Genomic DNA, 16,740 nt, shown 5'->3' on the forward strand with positions numbered 1-16,740 from the left:
CCGAATCAGTTGATCGACTGACCTTCATCAAAATGAATCAGTCTTGGATCACCCACAGCTACCAAGCACCTGAAGCTGATGTAACAGAATAATTTTTTTTGAAATATCACATCCCTTCAAAACTGCCTATGCTGATGCTGAGTGACTGTCCTGTTATGTTGATTATCTATCCTCTTCCTCCTCCGCTGATATGTTGGTAGAACATTTCTGGTTCTGGTTGATGCCATCAGCCCAATTTTTCTGCCCCTGTTTAACAGGGGCGTTTAAGTACAATTTTTGATGCAATGCTTTGCAGCAGGGCTAATTCCTGCAATCAAACAAGAGTATATGGGAGAGGTTGCAGTGTGGTGGCACCAGCACCAGTGCCTAAGGCCCAATTTTTCTGCCCCTGTTTAACAGGGGCGTTTAATTACAATTTTTGATGCAATGCTTTGCAGCAGGGCTAATTCCTGCAATAAAACTAGAGTATATGGGAAAGGTTGCAGTGTGGTGGCACCAGCAGCAGTGCCTAAGGCCAAATTTTTCAGCCCCTGTTTAACAGGGACATGTAATTACAATTCTTGATATAATATTTCACAGGAGGGCCCCTTCCTGTGCCCACCCAGAGTAACGGTGAGGACTTATAGTGTTGTGGCACCAGCACCACAACCACCAAAGGTCAATTTTTCTACCACTGTTCAACAATGGCATGTCATTACAATTCTTGATATAATCGTTCACAGCAGGGCGCTCCAGCGCCCACCAAGAGTCACTTTGAGGGCTTACAATGTTGTGGCAAAACCAACACCTTGTTCCGCCATTTCTGCAGAGCATATAGGGCAGGCCCCTACTTTCAAACATCCAATTTACAAACATCTCCTACTTGCAAACGGAAGAAGGAGACAACAGCAAGTGAGATGAAAAAAGATGGACGACAAAACAAATTATACAGGGGTGATAACCCTTCCCTATGTTTTCCAAAAAGCTTAAAAATAGTTTTTTTGACTGGAGCTACACTTTAAAAATGTACCAGTTGAAAATTACAAACAGATTCAACTTAACACAACAAACCTACACAGTCTCTGTCTTGTTTGCACCGCCTGTATACTGCTGTTCTGAGTATATAGGGCCTGGGGGCCACACGCATTTCCTTTTTTTTAATATGGGTACGGGGTTCCCCTTAATATGCGTACAAGACCTAAAGGGGCTGGTAATGGGCAGGGAGGGCTACCCATGCCATTTTTCTCAATGATTTTCAACCATATTGCAGGAACCAGATATAACATTAAAACCGCAAGCAGTTTTAAATGGTGTTATTTTCGTTTAATGTCATTTTGTGCAGGGACTGTTCTAAACACGGGAAACACGTGGCACTTCACAGGCATACTACAGACACCCCCCAGGCACCATATTTAAAGGAATATTTCACTTTTTTTTTAACTTTAATCGTCATTAAAATCAGTGCTCCCGCCAAAACGGCCATTTTTAAAAACATTTTAGGCATTGACCCATGTCCCCTGGGGCAGGAGCCAGGTCCCCAAACCCTTTTTTAGGACAGTATCTTGCATATTAGCCGTTAAAATTAGCACTTTTCATTTCGAACGTTCGAGTCCCATAGACTTCAATGGGGTTCTAAAGTTCGTTCGAATTTGGGGTCCGTTCGAAAGTTCTGGTGCGAACCGAACCGGGGGGTGTTCGGCTCATCCCTAATGAGAAGGAAGAATTTTCTTCTTTAAGCTGAAGCTTGATCAATCACTTGACAAATCCATTTGGAAAATAGTGGATCTTGACACGGCCTGTCCATATCTTGGACCCTCTGGCAGTACAAACAAATTTCTCTTCCCCAGATTAAGGCTTCTGGGGAGAAAGAAGGAAGAATAATATCTTGGTTTAAATAAAAACCTGTTACCACTTTTGTTAAGAATTTAGGATGATGACATCAAACCACCTTGTCCTTATGCATGATGAAATATGGCTCTTACAAGACAAAGCCCTTAGTTCCAATACTCTTCTAGCCGAAGAAATGGCAAGCAAAAAAGATTACCGTATTTATCGGCGTATAACATGCACTTTTTTCCCCTTAAAATCAGGGGAAAATCGCGGGTGCGTTTTATACGCCGATCCTCCGCGATTCCCGCACGATTTTTGGGCCTTCGGCCACCTTGGCCGTACTCGGCAGCTTTCGGCCGCTCTTGGACCTTCTCGTGGCCTTCAGCTCTTCTCGCGGCTTTCGGCCGCCTTCGGCCCTTCTCGGCGGCCGAAAACCACTGAGAAGGGCCGAGAGTGGCCGAAAGCCACCGAGTACCGCCGAGGCGGCCGAAAGCCACCGAGTACCGCCGAGGCGGCCGAAAGCCGCCGAGAAGATCTGAGAGCGGCCGAAAGCCGCCAAGAACTTCCGAGCACCGCCAAGATACACAGGACATCTCGGCGGCATGATTTTTAAAAACATTAGCTGACATCACTGATGCACAAGGCTACAATGACGGACAAACTGCATGACAAGGCTGCATGACGGACAGGCTGCATGACAAGGCTGCAATGATGGACAGGCTGCATGTCAAGGCTGCAATGATGGACAGGCTGCATGTCAAGGCTGCAATGACGGACAGGCTGCATGACAAGGCTGCAAATGACGCTGACAAGGCTTCAGATGGACACTGATAAGGCTGCATTGATGGGCATTTAAATGTAAGTTTTTTTTCCTTAAAATTTCCCTCCTAAAAGTTTTTTTCCTTAAAATTTCCTCCTAAACTTGGGGTGCGTGTTATACGCCGGCGCGTGTTATACGCCAATAAATACGGTATCTTTCTTGTCAAAGAACAAAGAGAATTTCTTGTAAGGTTCAAACGGCTGATTCAACAAAGCCGACAAGACCAATTTTAAATCCTAAGGATTTATTGTGACTTGATAGGGGGAATAAACAGTGTTAACCCCTGAATAAGCTACTTACCAATAGTGGGAAACAAGAGGCCGTAGGAAAAGACATTAACACGACCTGGATCTGGCTCTTGATAAAAGGCCAGCTTCATTTCAGATCCCATATGCAGGAATCCTGCCTGTTGACATACTTCCGGAGGTTCCAACCCCTGGATCCATACCAAGAAACCTATGCCTTCCAGATTCTATAGTAAGTGATTCTGGAAGCCGGATTCCTGGCATTAGTCAAAGTAGACACTACTGAAGGAGATCACCCACGATCTTTTATAGAGTGGGATTCAACCGTCAAACTTGTTAAACTACTTGTTCATAAAGTAGGATGAAATACCAGACCTCGTGCAAGAAGGTCTGGCTATAATTGGGGAGTCCAAAGCACTTCAACTGCCTTCTTTATGATCTCGATAAATTAAGCTCTTCTGGGACCCGCTGTGGCCACCAGAATCACCTCCTTCTGTTCCTGCTTAATCCTACAGAGAAGGCGCAGAAGTAGCAGAGCTGGAGGAAATGCATAGATCAGTGAGCACTGATCCCCCGGGAAGAGTAAAGCGTCTGTTCCGCCTGCTAGTGGACCCCTTGTTTGACATAAAGTTGACAACCTTATTAAGGAATCTGGACGTGAATAGGTCCATATCAAGAGTACCCCATCTGACATATTGCTAGGAAGATGTCGGGGTGTGTCAGAGAAATTATACTTTTTATGTCATCTATGAACACCGTTATTTGATATTAATATAGTTTTATTTGATATAGCTTAGTTATAACAAAATGCTTAGACTTGCACAATTGGAAAACTCATGATGTTTGCAAAAAGCTTAGGGAGGCTCTAGACCAGTGATGGCGAACCTTGGCACCCCAGTTTTGAAACTACATTTCCCATGATGCTCCAGCACTCTGCAATGTAGATGAGCATCATGGGAAATGTAGTTCCAAAACATCTGGGGTGCCAAGGTTCGCCATCACTGCTCTAGACAGTATCCTGTATAACAATTGTGAATGTGAAAGTCTGTAAACGGACATTGCCACCTTTACTGCCATTGTTCAGAATAAAGTTCAAAATATATGACTGAACACTTCTGTAACAGGAAAGGGGGGTGTCCGAGGCAAATAAAAGGAGAATACTCTGTAATGTTATCAGAAATGACCAATGCCTACTTGAACATGTAATGCAACTCATTTCTCTTGCATATGTAATAAATGTTATCTTGCCTCGAGGACGGTCTTAGACTGTAATTTATTTCCGTAACAGGGTGAAGAGATCATTCTCCCGAAAATAATTGTTGGCGTCTCAAGTAGTATGCCTGAAATATTAAAATTGCCGATAGGCAAGGAGTGTTGTGTTCTGCCAAAGCTAGAACATTATTCACCTCTTTTTGGGCTGCACGACTTCTCGTGCCTCCCCTGGTGATCGATGTAAGCCACCGCCGTGGCTCTGTCAGACTGCATCCTGTCAGGACAGTCCTGTAATCTGACCACCAAGATTCTATGGCCAGATGTACTGCCTGAAACTTACAACAAAGTTGATAGGCAAGGTCCTCTAACCTGAGCCATCTCACCTGGACAGAATCTTCTTCCAGGGCTGCTCCCACGCCTAGAAGGCTGGCATCTGTTGTTAACACCTTGCAGAATAAAGATTTTCCCTCCTGCTGGATAACAACCACCAATTTAGGCTCTGACCTATGTCGGGAGCCAAGCGTATTGGAAACAAACAAGGCCTGAATCCTCTTTATTCCAGACCAACAGCATGGTGTCTTGAAGCAGTCTTTGAATAAAACTACGTGTAAGGGACGGCCATGAAGGAGGCCACCATTTCCCCTAAAAATCTCCTGCAGCCAAAATGAAGGAATTTTCCTTTTCTGATAAGTTGAATTAGTCCTACAATGGAACTGATTCACATCTGAGGTAAGAATACCTTCTTCTGTATGGTATCTATAGCCAGCCCCCAAGCAACCTCCTTGATGGTTTTAAGGAGAATCTTCCTAAGCTGAGAATCCAACCTAGAGATTTTAGCTAAAAATTATTTTATATTTCGAACCGCAGAGATTTCTAGTAAGCGGGAAACACTGGCACATGGAGATATGCAACTCCCCTCCTTGCAGGATGGACTCAGCTGATGGAATTATGAAAGGATCGGATGTTTAAGTGCTGATTCAGATCTCCGAGATCTAGAGTGGGTCTTAACTCTCTGCTTGGCTCTGGGACCGTAAAAGGTTTGAGCCAAAAACCCCTGTTCCACTAAGGGAATCTCTGATATCACCGACTGGGATAACAGCTGATCCAGAGACCAGAAAGAGACACTTCTCTTCTTTCTTTTTTCTCTGGAACCTTAGGAGCATTCTTTGAGGAGACTGACACTCTTGCATAAACACTGCCGCATCAGCAGCCCCAAGGACCCCACAGGCAGCCCCCAAACAGGACACGAACCCTCAGATCGAAAGCCGACTGGGCCATCCGGGCTCTTGAAACTCTAGATGTAACCTAGAGAAATAAATCGCAGAAATCACTCTGCTCTTAACATTGTTCCTGCCACACTTTGAGAATCACAGGACCTTTCCCCTTACTCAAACGAGTGGGGGTGCTCCTGCATGAGAAGGCCTTAGCATTCTGCTGCATGGGCTCTCTGCCCCAAGATCCTGGTGCTGCCCCTGTCGAGACCGCCTAAAGGCAGATACCCTAAGCATTAGGAGAGGCTGCATGATTAAAGGAGAACTGTTTGAAACTCTTTTATTGGTAAAGAGAGCTTTACCCCTTTTGGATGTACTTATCCACTCTAAATAGTAGTACCCCAGGAAGGGACACAGACTGACTAAGGGTTTTCACCTGTGGCTTCGGCTGATCAATATCTCAGTCATGGACCTCTGGAAAAATGCACTAGTCCAAATAATAAGCCATAGGGCTTAACCACCTCAATACAGTGCAGTTACACCCCCTTCCTGACCAGACCAATTTTCAGCTTTTAGCGCTCTCACAGTTTGGATGACAATTACTCAGTCATCTAACACTGTACCCATATGAAACTTGCATCCTTTTTTCCACACAAATAGAGCTTTCTTTTAGTGGTATTTAATCACTAGGGGGTTTTTTATTTTTTGTGCTATAAATAAAATAAAACGTAAATTTTGAGAAAAAAAATGCCTTTTTCTTTGTTTCTGTCATACATTTTTGCTAATTAGTAATTTTTCTTCATAAATTTTGGCCAAAATTTATACTGCTACCTATCTTTGCTAAAAATAACCCACATTAGTATATATTATTTGGTCTTTGTGAAAGTTAGAGTCTACAAACTATGGTGCCAATCGCTGAAAATTGATCACTTCTGATCAGGCCTTCAGTACATCAGGTGTATCTCATTTCTTGAGACACTAACAAGTCAGGAAAGTACAAATACCCCCCAAATGACCCCTTTTTACAAAGTAGACATTCCAAGGTATTAAGTAAGTAGCATGGTGAGTTTTTTTAAGTTGTCATTTTTTCCCACAATTCTTTATTATTATTTTTTTTTTACAAAATTGTCATATTATCAGGTTATTTCTCACACACAGCATATGCATACAACAAATGACACCCCAAAATACATTCTGCTACTCTTCCAGAGTACGGCGATACCACATGTGTGAGACTTTTACACAGCCTGGCCACATACACAGCACCAACATTGATGTAGTACCTTCAGACGTTCTACGAGCAAAAATGACACATCTCATTTCTCAACCACCTATTACACTTTTGAAAGCCCTGGAGTACCAGGACAATGGAATTTCCCATAAAATGACCCCATTTTGGAAAGCAAACACCCCAACGTATAATCTGTGAGGCATAATGAGTCTTTTGAACGGTTAATTTTTTTTCCAGAAGTTTTTGTAATATGTGGAAAAAAATTAAAAACGCATTTATTTATTTTTTTACACAAAATTGTCAATTTATAAGATATTTCTAACACATAGCATGTATATAGCAAACATTACACCCCAAAATACATTCTGCTACTCTTCCCGAGTATGGCGATACCACATGTGTAGGACTTTTACACAGCCTGGTCACATAGAGAGGCCGAACATTGAAGTAGTACGTTCAGGCATTCTAGGAGCATAAATGACACATCTCATTTCATTCCTACCTATCACACTTTTGAAGGTCCTGGACCACCAGGACAGTGAAATTACCCACAAAATGACCCCATTTTGGAAAGCAAACACCCCAATGTATATTCTATGAGACATGGGCTGCAAATAGGTACTCGGGTACTCTGATGGGCTGGATATAGGTACTCTGATGGCCTGGTGACAGGTACTCGGTTACTCCGATGGCCTGGTGACAGGTACTCGGGTACTCTGATGGCCTGGTGACTGGTATTTGGGTACTCTGAAGGGTGGTGACAGGTACTCATATGGACCATGACAGGTACTCAGATGAACTGTGACAGGTACTGTACTCGGGTACTCAGATGGGCTGTGGCAGGTACTCGGGTACTCAGATGGGCTGTGACAGCTACTCGGGTACTTTGATGGGCTGTGACAGATACTCGGGTACTTTGATGGGCTGTGACAGGTACTCGGGTACCCTGATGGACCGTGACAGGTACTCGGGTACTCTGATGTGCCGTGACAGGTACTCGGTTACTCTGATGGCCTGGTGACAGGTACTCGGTTACTCTGATGGCCTGGTGACAGGTACTCGGGTACTCTGATGGCCTGGTGACAGGTACCCGGGTACTCTGATGGCCTGGTGACTGGTATTTGGGTACTCTGAAGGGTGGTGACAGGTACTCATATGGACCGTGACAGGTACTCAGATGAACTGTGACAGGTACTCGGGTACTCAGATGAACTGGCACAGGTACTCGGGTACTCAGATGGGCTGGGACAGGTACTCGGGTACTCAGATGGGCTGGGACAGGTACTCGGGTACTCAGATGGGCTGGGACAGGTACTCGGTACTCAGATGGGCTGTGACAGCTACTCGGGTACTTTGATGGGCTGTGACAGGTACTCGGGTACTTTGATGGGCTGTGACAGGTACTCGGGTACTTTGATGGGCTGTGACAGGTACTTGGGTACCCTGCTGGACTGTGACAGGTACTCGGGTACTCTGATGGACCGTGACAGGTACTCGGGTACCCTGATGGACCGTGACAGGTACTCGGGTACCCTGATGGACCGTGACAGGTACTCGGGTACCCTGATAGACCGTGACAGGTACTCGGGTACTCTGATGTGCCGTGACAGGTACTCGGGTACTCTGATGTGCCGTGACAGGTACTCGGGTACTCTCATGGGCTGGGACAGGTACTCAGGTACTCTCATGGGCTGGGACAGGTACTCAGATGAACTGGGACAGGTACTAGGGTACTCTGATGGGCCGTGACAGGTACTCGGGTACTCTGATGGACTGACAGGTACTCGGGTACTCTGATGGGCTGGGACAGGGACTCGGGTACTCAGATGGGCTGCGACATGGACTCGGGTACTCTGATGGGCCGTGACAGGTACTCGGGTACCCTGATGGACCGTGACAGGTACTCGGGTACTCTGATGTGCCGTGACAGGTACTCGGTTACTCTGATGGCCTGGTGACAGGTACTCGGTTACTCTGATGGCCTGGTGACAGGTACTCGGGTACTCTGATGGCCTGGTGACAGGTACCCGGGTACTCTGATGGCCTGGTGACTGGTATTTGGGTACTCTGAAGGGTGGTGACAGGTACTCATATGGACCGTGACAGGTACTCAGATGAACTGTGACAGGTACTCGGGTACTCAGATGAACTGGCACAGGTACTCGGGTACTCAGATGGGCTGGGACAGGTACTCGGGTACTCAGATGGGCTGGGACAGGTACTCGGGTACTCAGATGGGCTGGGACAGGTACTCGGTACTCAGATGGGCTGTGACAGCTACTCGGGTACTTTGATGGGCTGTGACAGGTACTCGGGTACTTTGATGGGCTGTGACAGGTACTCGGGTACTTTGATGGGCTGTGACAGGTACTCGGGTACCCTGCTGGACTGTGACAGGTACTCGGGTACTCTGATGGACCGTGACAGGTACTCGGGTACCCTGATGGACCGTGACAGGTACTCGGGTACCCTGATGGACCGTGACAGGTACTCGGGTACCCTGATGGACCGTGACAGGTACTCGGGTACCCTGATAGACCGTGACAGGTACTCGGGTACTCTGATGTGCCGTGACAGGTACTCGGGTACTCTGATGTGCCCTGACAGGTACTCGGGTACTCTCATGGGCTGGGACAGGTACTCAGGTACTCTCATGGGCTGGGACAGGTACTCAGATGAACTGGGACAGGTACTAGGGTACTCTGATGGGCCGTGACAGGTACTCGGGTACTCTGATGGACTGACAGGTACTCGGGTACTCTGATGGGCTGGGACAGGGACTCGGGTACTCAGATGGGCTGCGACATGGACTCGGGTACTCTGATGGGCCGTGACAGGTACTCGGGTACTCTGATGGGCTGTGACAGGTACTCGGGTACTCTGATGGGCTGTGACAGGTACTCAAATACTCTGATGGACTGTGACAGGTACTCAAATACTCTGATGGACTGTGACAGGTACTCTGATGGACTGTGACAGGTACTCTGATGGACTGTGATTGACAGGTCCTCTTTATTGGGGGGGGGGGGCAATCAGTGTGCTTGATGTGTACTGTAGGCGGTAACGAGATGTTACCGCAATCTCCTCCTCACACACGATCGGTGTGTGAGGAGGAGAAACCGGTAACATCTCATTACTGTGGTTTGTTTACATTTTAGTGATCGGCTGTGAAAGGATCACAGTCGATCACGTGGGTAAACAGCCGGCCAATGGCTGTTTACCAGCGTCGGTGACGAGCAGTGTTCCCGGGGAACACGCCGCCACCGACGTGATCGCGCGCATGCGCCGTGCACAGTTGGGGTGTGACCATCTGTGATCGCCCGTGACTTCATCACGGCCGATCACGTGGTAAACAGCCATAACCAATGGCTGTTCACCCCCTTTGGTGGCGAGCGGTGTCTCCGTGACACACCGCCACCGAAGAAACAGGGGTGCGCGCACACGATCGCGCGCATTCCCTGTTTAAACGGCAGGCGTCATATGACGGCCTCCCGCCACAATAGGTGCGCCGCCTGGCAGTCATTGGACGGCCGGCGGTAAGCAACTAGTTAAACAATCGAGTCCTTCATAGCATCTGTGAGACACAGTGCGTCAAATACACCAGCCCCTTGCCGGGCCTGCTGATCAGGCAAAACTTTCAGGTATCTCACACCTGTTCCTTAACCCCTTGGAGTCCACATTCCAATGCATTGGCGTGACTCAAAATGTGCTCCACCACAATAGTGGAGCAGACATTAAAGGGTTAATGGACTGGGCTACTCCAATTGTAGCCAGAACTGCAAAAGAAATCTAGTCTTTAAAAGGAATATCCAACCTTAACTTGCTGGATACTTTAACATCAGTGCATTATCCGCTGGACATGTGAGACACTGCTCACTGAGGTGACTGCAGCATTAATAGCTGGAACCCCCCATTTCTTTCATAGAAATGTTCCCATTCAGAATACATAAGCTATGCATGAATAGGAAAAAACATCCCCAGGTGGGGGAGGTTCAAATGAACCCTATTAGAGGTAGATCCCTCAAGAGCCTGTGGGAGGCAACAAAAGGGTTAAGGGAGTAGACAAACACCTGAGTCATGCGGCTACTCCCTCCGTTAGGATCCTCTGAAGAGAAAAAATAAGTATCTTCCAATATTTGGGAAGATCTACCTGATCCCCAGCCTCCTGCACCTCAACAAAAGGGCCCAGAGGACTAGATGGGAATCTGCTATGTTTAGTCCTACTATGGAGAGACATCATAGCAATAATCTTTTAAATGGTAGAAGAAAAACCTGTCTGTATAAAATACACAGGGACAGAAGTGTTCTACCCTTGACGGCTTCATCTGACTGGCCGTATTTTTATTTTTATCTCTCGGGGAGGAAGACATTCTTTTGGAAGGGTTTTTAGTTTGTTGTATACCATTAACCCCTTAGAGGGGTTCCTGGTTCCTTTGTCACTCATAGCTTACAGTACAAAGCAGAGGCAGTACCAGCAAAAGAATGTTTCACTTGCTAGGCTATAGTACAGTACAATAACTGCTATTAATCCTAGCTATACAGTACAATGTTGCCAAAATGCCTGTGTCACCAAACCTGACCAGCAACCACTCTGCTCTGTGTCCCTCCACCGCCAGGCAGTAGCTTCTCTTGCAGAGCTCTAACTACTTCCTGCACGTGTGGCCGACGTCTGACGCAGTTTAGCCACGCCCCCGTGTGAAAACAATCCCCCCTCTTCCTGTTTCAAACAGGGAAGCGAATCTCCCGCGTGAACACCGGCATCACGGCAGGCAGGGCGGGTAAATCCTCCGCTTGGTGAGCGGCCTCGACTTGCCAAATAAAAAACATTTTTTTTTTAAACAAAAAGGCATCTGGCTGGTATTCAAATAGATCAAAATCACCAATTTGGGGGCCCAGGAAGTGATCAGACCCCCCTTCATACCTGAGGGTCTGAGCTGGCTTGAACGGAGAGGAGTGGAGCTTTTGCTGTTTCCAACGTTAGAATGGTGAGTGCTCAATACAGCCTCCGGTGGTGACACATAGACCTGACATGACAACACAATACATGGAAGGAGAGATTATGTCCCCTACCTTTCCTCGCAGCAGGGTTTGTCAGAGATAAAAAAAAAAAAACAAAAAACAATCTTCGCCCTTCACGGTAGGCTCCGAGACCTTGAAAGGAAACCTTTGCAAGCAAAACCTTGCGTCTTCCGATGATGAGGCCCGGGTACCGTTCATTTAGTCCATTACGGAGACATTAGAACGGATCCGGTCAGGATGGCTGGCTCTCATCAAAGGATTACTGCCCCTGGAGCTCAGTACACACATCCTTATACGTGCCCAACACCTTAGACACTGGCGAAAAAAAACTGAGGACTAATGGGAGGGGTTATATGGGGGAAGTTTGCGCCTTAAGGGGCGTGCTAGCGTTCAGCACCTGATATGCCGATATAACCCACATATGGTTATTACTATGGCTCTGTGTCCCCTGATGTAATAAAAGAAACATACCGTATTTTTTCGCTCCATAAGATGCACCTAGGCCTTAGAGGTGTCCTAAAATATTTACCAGTGATCATGAAATGCACCCTGATCATTGCACATAAATGCAGCCTGACCATTGCCCATAAATGCAGACTGCACATTGCACATAAATGCAGACTTACCTCATGTCGTTCCATCCTCCTGACAGAAGACAGGGCAGTGCATATTTCTGGGAGGGGGGGGGGGGGGTGCATCTTATGGTGCAGAAAATACGGTTCTTCTCTTTTAAATGTGAGGTTATGTTAGTACTGCATTGATAATTTAAGTTCACAGAGTGTTGTTAAAACTAGAATGGATGCTACACCATGTTATGACCCTGTCCCAACTTTTTTGAGAAGTGTTGCTGCCATCAATTTCAAAATTACCTTACGGTTTTCTTAGAATGTTACATCTTATGTTTGATAGGTTTTCGGTTTTCTATTGTGAATAAAATATGGGTTTATGAGATTTGCAAATCACTACACTCTGGTTTTTATGTAGATTTTTACATAGTGTTCCAATTTTTTTGAAATTGGGGTTGTAGCTATATATGTTTTCACACAACTTTCACTGAGGACACAGATTTTTCCAATTGAACTCAATTTGAAAAATGCATTCATCTTGGGTGAAAACATTTGTTTTTTGAACACTAGTGTAGGTTATTGATATTGGTTTGTAAGCAAAACTCAAGCACAAGCAAAGTGTCACTGACTGCGTCTGGGTTTAGGGCATGCGTCCTACGCCGACACCTGCTGTGATTGTAATCATCAGGAGCCTGTCAGCAAGTCCCAGCCAATGATTTATGGCTGCAACCTGCTGATTGGCTGTGTGCAATTACAGCCCAGAGCTTTGCGTTGACAATCGACACAGAGTTCTGTACAAAGGGATGAGAAATTAAGAGATCTATTAGCAAAAGCAGCACACTTTACACATATTACACATAGTTAGGCACACATTTAACCCCTTGATCACACTAGTGTCATTAGGACAGTGAGTGTATAGTAGTATCACTGAATTGTCACTGGTAGTTTGTGTTAGATTGACCAACCACACTATCGCAGTCCCAATATAAGTCGGTATTCACCTCTACTAGTGGTATTAAAATTAATTCAAGTATATATACACACACACACCATCGTTTGTAGAACCTACATTTTTCACTAAAACGAATCAATACAAGAATATACACTTTTTTTCCCTGTCTTTTTCATTTATATTACCAAAAATAAAAACCAAGTGGTGATCAATTACCACCAAATGAAAGCTCTATTTGTGTGGAAAAATGATTTAATTTTGCTAGGGTACAGCGCTGCATGGATGCGTGATTACCAGTTAAAGTAGAGCAGTGCCGAATAGCGAAAAATGGTCTGGTCATGAAGGGGGTAAAATCTCCTGGAGCTCAGACAGCATTTTTTCCTCTCTATGAACTTACCATTGCTGCTAATTATTAATAGAATAAAGGCATTAAACATACACTTCCGAGTGACATAAAACTGTCACCTGGAGATCTCTTTACCACTTCAGGTTCAGTGTTACATTTTATTTTATATTTAGGGAGACAGGCTTGAGCCTTAAAAGGAGAAGTCCAGCCTGAGCTTTTTAGGCTGGGCCTCTCCTAAGGGTCACAGGAGTGCAATTTGTTTTGCACTCCTGTGACCCGTTTTCAGCTGAGAGCGGTCTGAAGTCCGATCTCTGCTGATGTCACTGCCATCAGTCGAAGCAGCGCATCATCCCGACTTCCGAAGTCTGGATCCGCCAGGTGCCTTGATTGATGACAGTCTCCACTGCTCAGCGAGCTGCTGAGGCAGCCTCTCCCCGCCCCTCCACAGCTCATCGCTCCAATGAGCCTGGAGAAGCAGACCAGGAGCAATGCTGACTCATGCTGCGTACACACGGACTTTCCGACAGACTAGGTCCGACGGTCTTTCCGAACAAATGGACTTGGCCACACACGAACGGACTAAGTCTGTTAGTTTTGAACGTGATGACGTAAGACAAAAAGGAAGTTCAATAGCCAGTAGCCAATACTTCCTTGCATCATATTCGGTCCGTCGGACCAGCATACAGACGGTTTTCCCGATAGGAATTAAGTCAGTCGGACAGATTTGAAACATGTTCTATTTCTAGGTCCGTCTGATTTTTTAAATGAAAAATGATTGGATTAGCCCACACATGATTGGATTGTCCGACGGACTGATTCCGTTGGACCTAGTCTGCCAGAAAGTCCGGTTGTGTGTATGCAGCATTACAGTCAGCATCGCTCTGCTCGGGGAGGAATGAGAACTGAGCCACTGGCGGTATTAGGTGGCTCGGTACTCAGTGCAGCAATGTCAGGGGTCAGCTGCAGCATCAGTCTGATGCTCCATCCACCGAGGTAAGTATGATTAGCAAAAAACAAAACAAAACCCATACTCTTTTAATTAATGTGAGACCAAGCAAAGGATTTGGTTTCAAACCGATTAGTACATTAGTAAATCATACAAAATCAGTTGATGCAATATCTCCTTGCAGTGAATTAAAGCACATCATTTTCAACCTAGACTAAGGGGGTGGGGTGGATCTGCCAACCCAGAATTACAATACACAGGGCTCACACCAACCCAAATGCATGAATAAAACATAGGACACTTCATTTACATGAACACTACTGCAAAGTTTTACTAACACAGCCCCTGACTTCCATAGTTGAGTTGGTCTGAGGACAAATAAAGGTTGAACAGATGCAAATTTCTGCTGACCACTTAGCGGTAGAATAGGCTACATTTAAATAAGAGAATATCTAGGAACTGCCAATCCTATGACCTGAATTAAGAAATATGCCAATTTGGCAACATAAAGCATTATGTTTGCTGACCTCAGTGTGAACAAAATACTAGCACTTCTTCTAAGCCATTTATTGTCTCAAAATTAATAAAACTACATTAACTGTAAACATTTATTTACAACCAAAGCCCAATAAACAGAAATTAAATAATTCTTAGTAAATTAAGCCTGTACATGACATTTTGAGAAAAAAAAAAGGCATATGTACCAATATAAAACTTTAACAATATAAGGAAGCCATCATATAAGCCACATATTTAAACGCTGTGTCAACCACTAATGTTTTTCACGGGTCAGCAATACCTGCTGGTAAAGCACACCTACGGATAGATGCTAGCCACTAGAGTAACCCTCTGTAATGCAAATCTCAGTTTCAGCCCTGAATGGAGCTTTTTTGCCCTTGTAGAGATCACAATTTGCCAACAAGGCGAAAAGCCATAACTACTGGCCAATACAAAAGTCCAAGAGATTTGTATAACAGTATTCCATTTTCCACTTCCAGGGCATTCTTGTAGCTATCCAAATTCAAATTCAGATACCTTTTTGTGCCTGGTTTGCAATGTTATTAGCAGTTTTATATGTTTTATCTCCCTGGAAGTGTACTTCAATTACAGCTGGAAACAAAAAATCTAACACCATGAACTGTAATTGGTTGTCTTCTTAACACAGCAATTTAAGCTTCTCATTGGTGTTATCATCTGGTGGCACCTTCTTGTGAACAGAATAATGGAGGATCACTGGGGTGGAAAGAATCTGTTCCAAGCTTGAGCTCCAAAGTTCTATATAAAAAAAAAAAAAAGAGAGGACAATTTACATGGTTAAACATTGCAAGCCAAACACCAACACAGCAATTTACCTAAGTGTCTTGGCTCACCTGAAACCATGGTCCATAGCCAAATATAGGAGGTATGTTAAATGGCATCCTGAAATTGTCCATAAATGGTCCACTAAAGGGGCCTTGAGGGGGAGGAGGGATTATGGCTTGATGGAAGTCATTAAACGGGTTCTCTCTTGGTGCTGAAAATTGATTGAAGAAAGGCTGCATTGGTGCATTTTGAGGTGCGCCATATGTTCTTTTAGGTGCAAAATATGGTCGTGGGCTATGGTAATTACTACTTGGATAAAGTTCTACAGTGGGTGTCGTGGTATTTGCCTTTGAAGAATATGATACAGTTGGAAAGTTTTCTGGCACTGAAACATTTGCTTTAGATAGACTCTCTGCAGGTTGTGGTGCATATTTTGTAGACTTATCAGAAGGAACTTCTGGTTTTAAACTTGAAGATGGTGGCAGAACTCCTGGTGGGTAGCAGTCTTCAGAAATTGAGTCTTTGACTATATCTTTGTTTCTGCATAAAATAAAAATATAGATTTATCAACAATGTATTATGCTTGGATTTGTGGTTTTACTGTTACTTCTCAAAATCTTCAAAAACAAGTATTGTATAAACCTATGTCTGAAAAAACTATTCAAGTTTCAATATACTACAAGAGAAGAGGTGGCTGCAGACTCAACACATTCATTTAAAGAGTGTGTTGTTTACCAAGTGGACTGAAATTGACTACTTTTTAGAAGGATGATTAAAAGGAGAAGTATAGCCAAAGCTTGTTTGGCTGTACTTCTCCTATGCATCACAGGAGTGCAGTTCGTTCTGCACTCCTGTGACTCCTGACACAAGTCCGCTCTCTGCTGACATCACAGAAGTCGGTCCAGGGTCCACGTCATCACGACAATGGAAGTCGGGATTCGCCAGGTCCCTGGACCGACACCGGCTCAGGCTCTCAGGGAGCCACTGAGAGCCTGAGCCAGCCGCTCCGCCACCTCCACAGCCCAGCGCTCCAGTGGGGGGGGCGGGGGGGGGGGGGGAGAGCAGAGAGCTGTGAGAACCA

General features: G+C 45.2%; 1 protein-coding gene across 2 annotated transcripts in view; it reads right to left on the reverse strand.

Annotated features, from left to right (window-relative positions):
* Positions 1 to 14,909: 14,909 nt before the first annotated feature.
* Positions 14,910 to 16,740, reverse strand: part of LOC143935649 (pre-mRNA-processing factor 39-like) — a 103,431-nt gene continuing 101,600 nt past the window's right edge. For both annotated transcript variants that reach the window (XM_077459676.1, XM_077459685.1), the window contains 2 exons: positions 15,728 to 16,199; positions 14,910 to 15,632 (listed from right to left, as the gene is read on the reverse strand). In XM_077459676.1, coding sequence (XP_077315802.1) covers positions 15,588 to 15,632; positions 15,728 to 16,199 — 517 coding nt within the window. In that variant the 3' untranslated portion in view covers positions 14,910 to 15,587. The remainder of the gene's footprint in view (positions 15,633 to 15,727; positions 16,200 to 16,740) is intronic.

This window comes from Lithobates pipiens, unplaced genomic scaffold (genome assembly GCF_037356315.1).
Source record: "Lithobates pipiens isolate NorthernLeopardFrog02 unplaced genomic scaffold, aLitPip1_a1.2 Scaffold_10, whole genome shotgun sequence".
NCBI classification, from domain to species: Eukaryota; Metazoa; Chordata; class Amphibia; order Anura; family Ranidae; genus Lithobates; species Lithobates pipiens.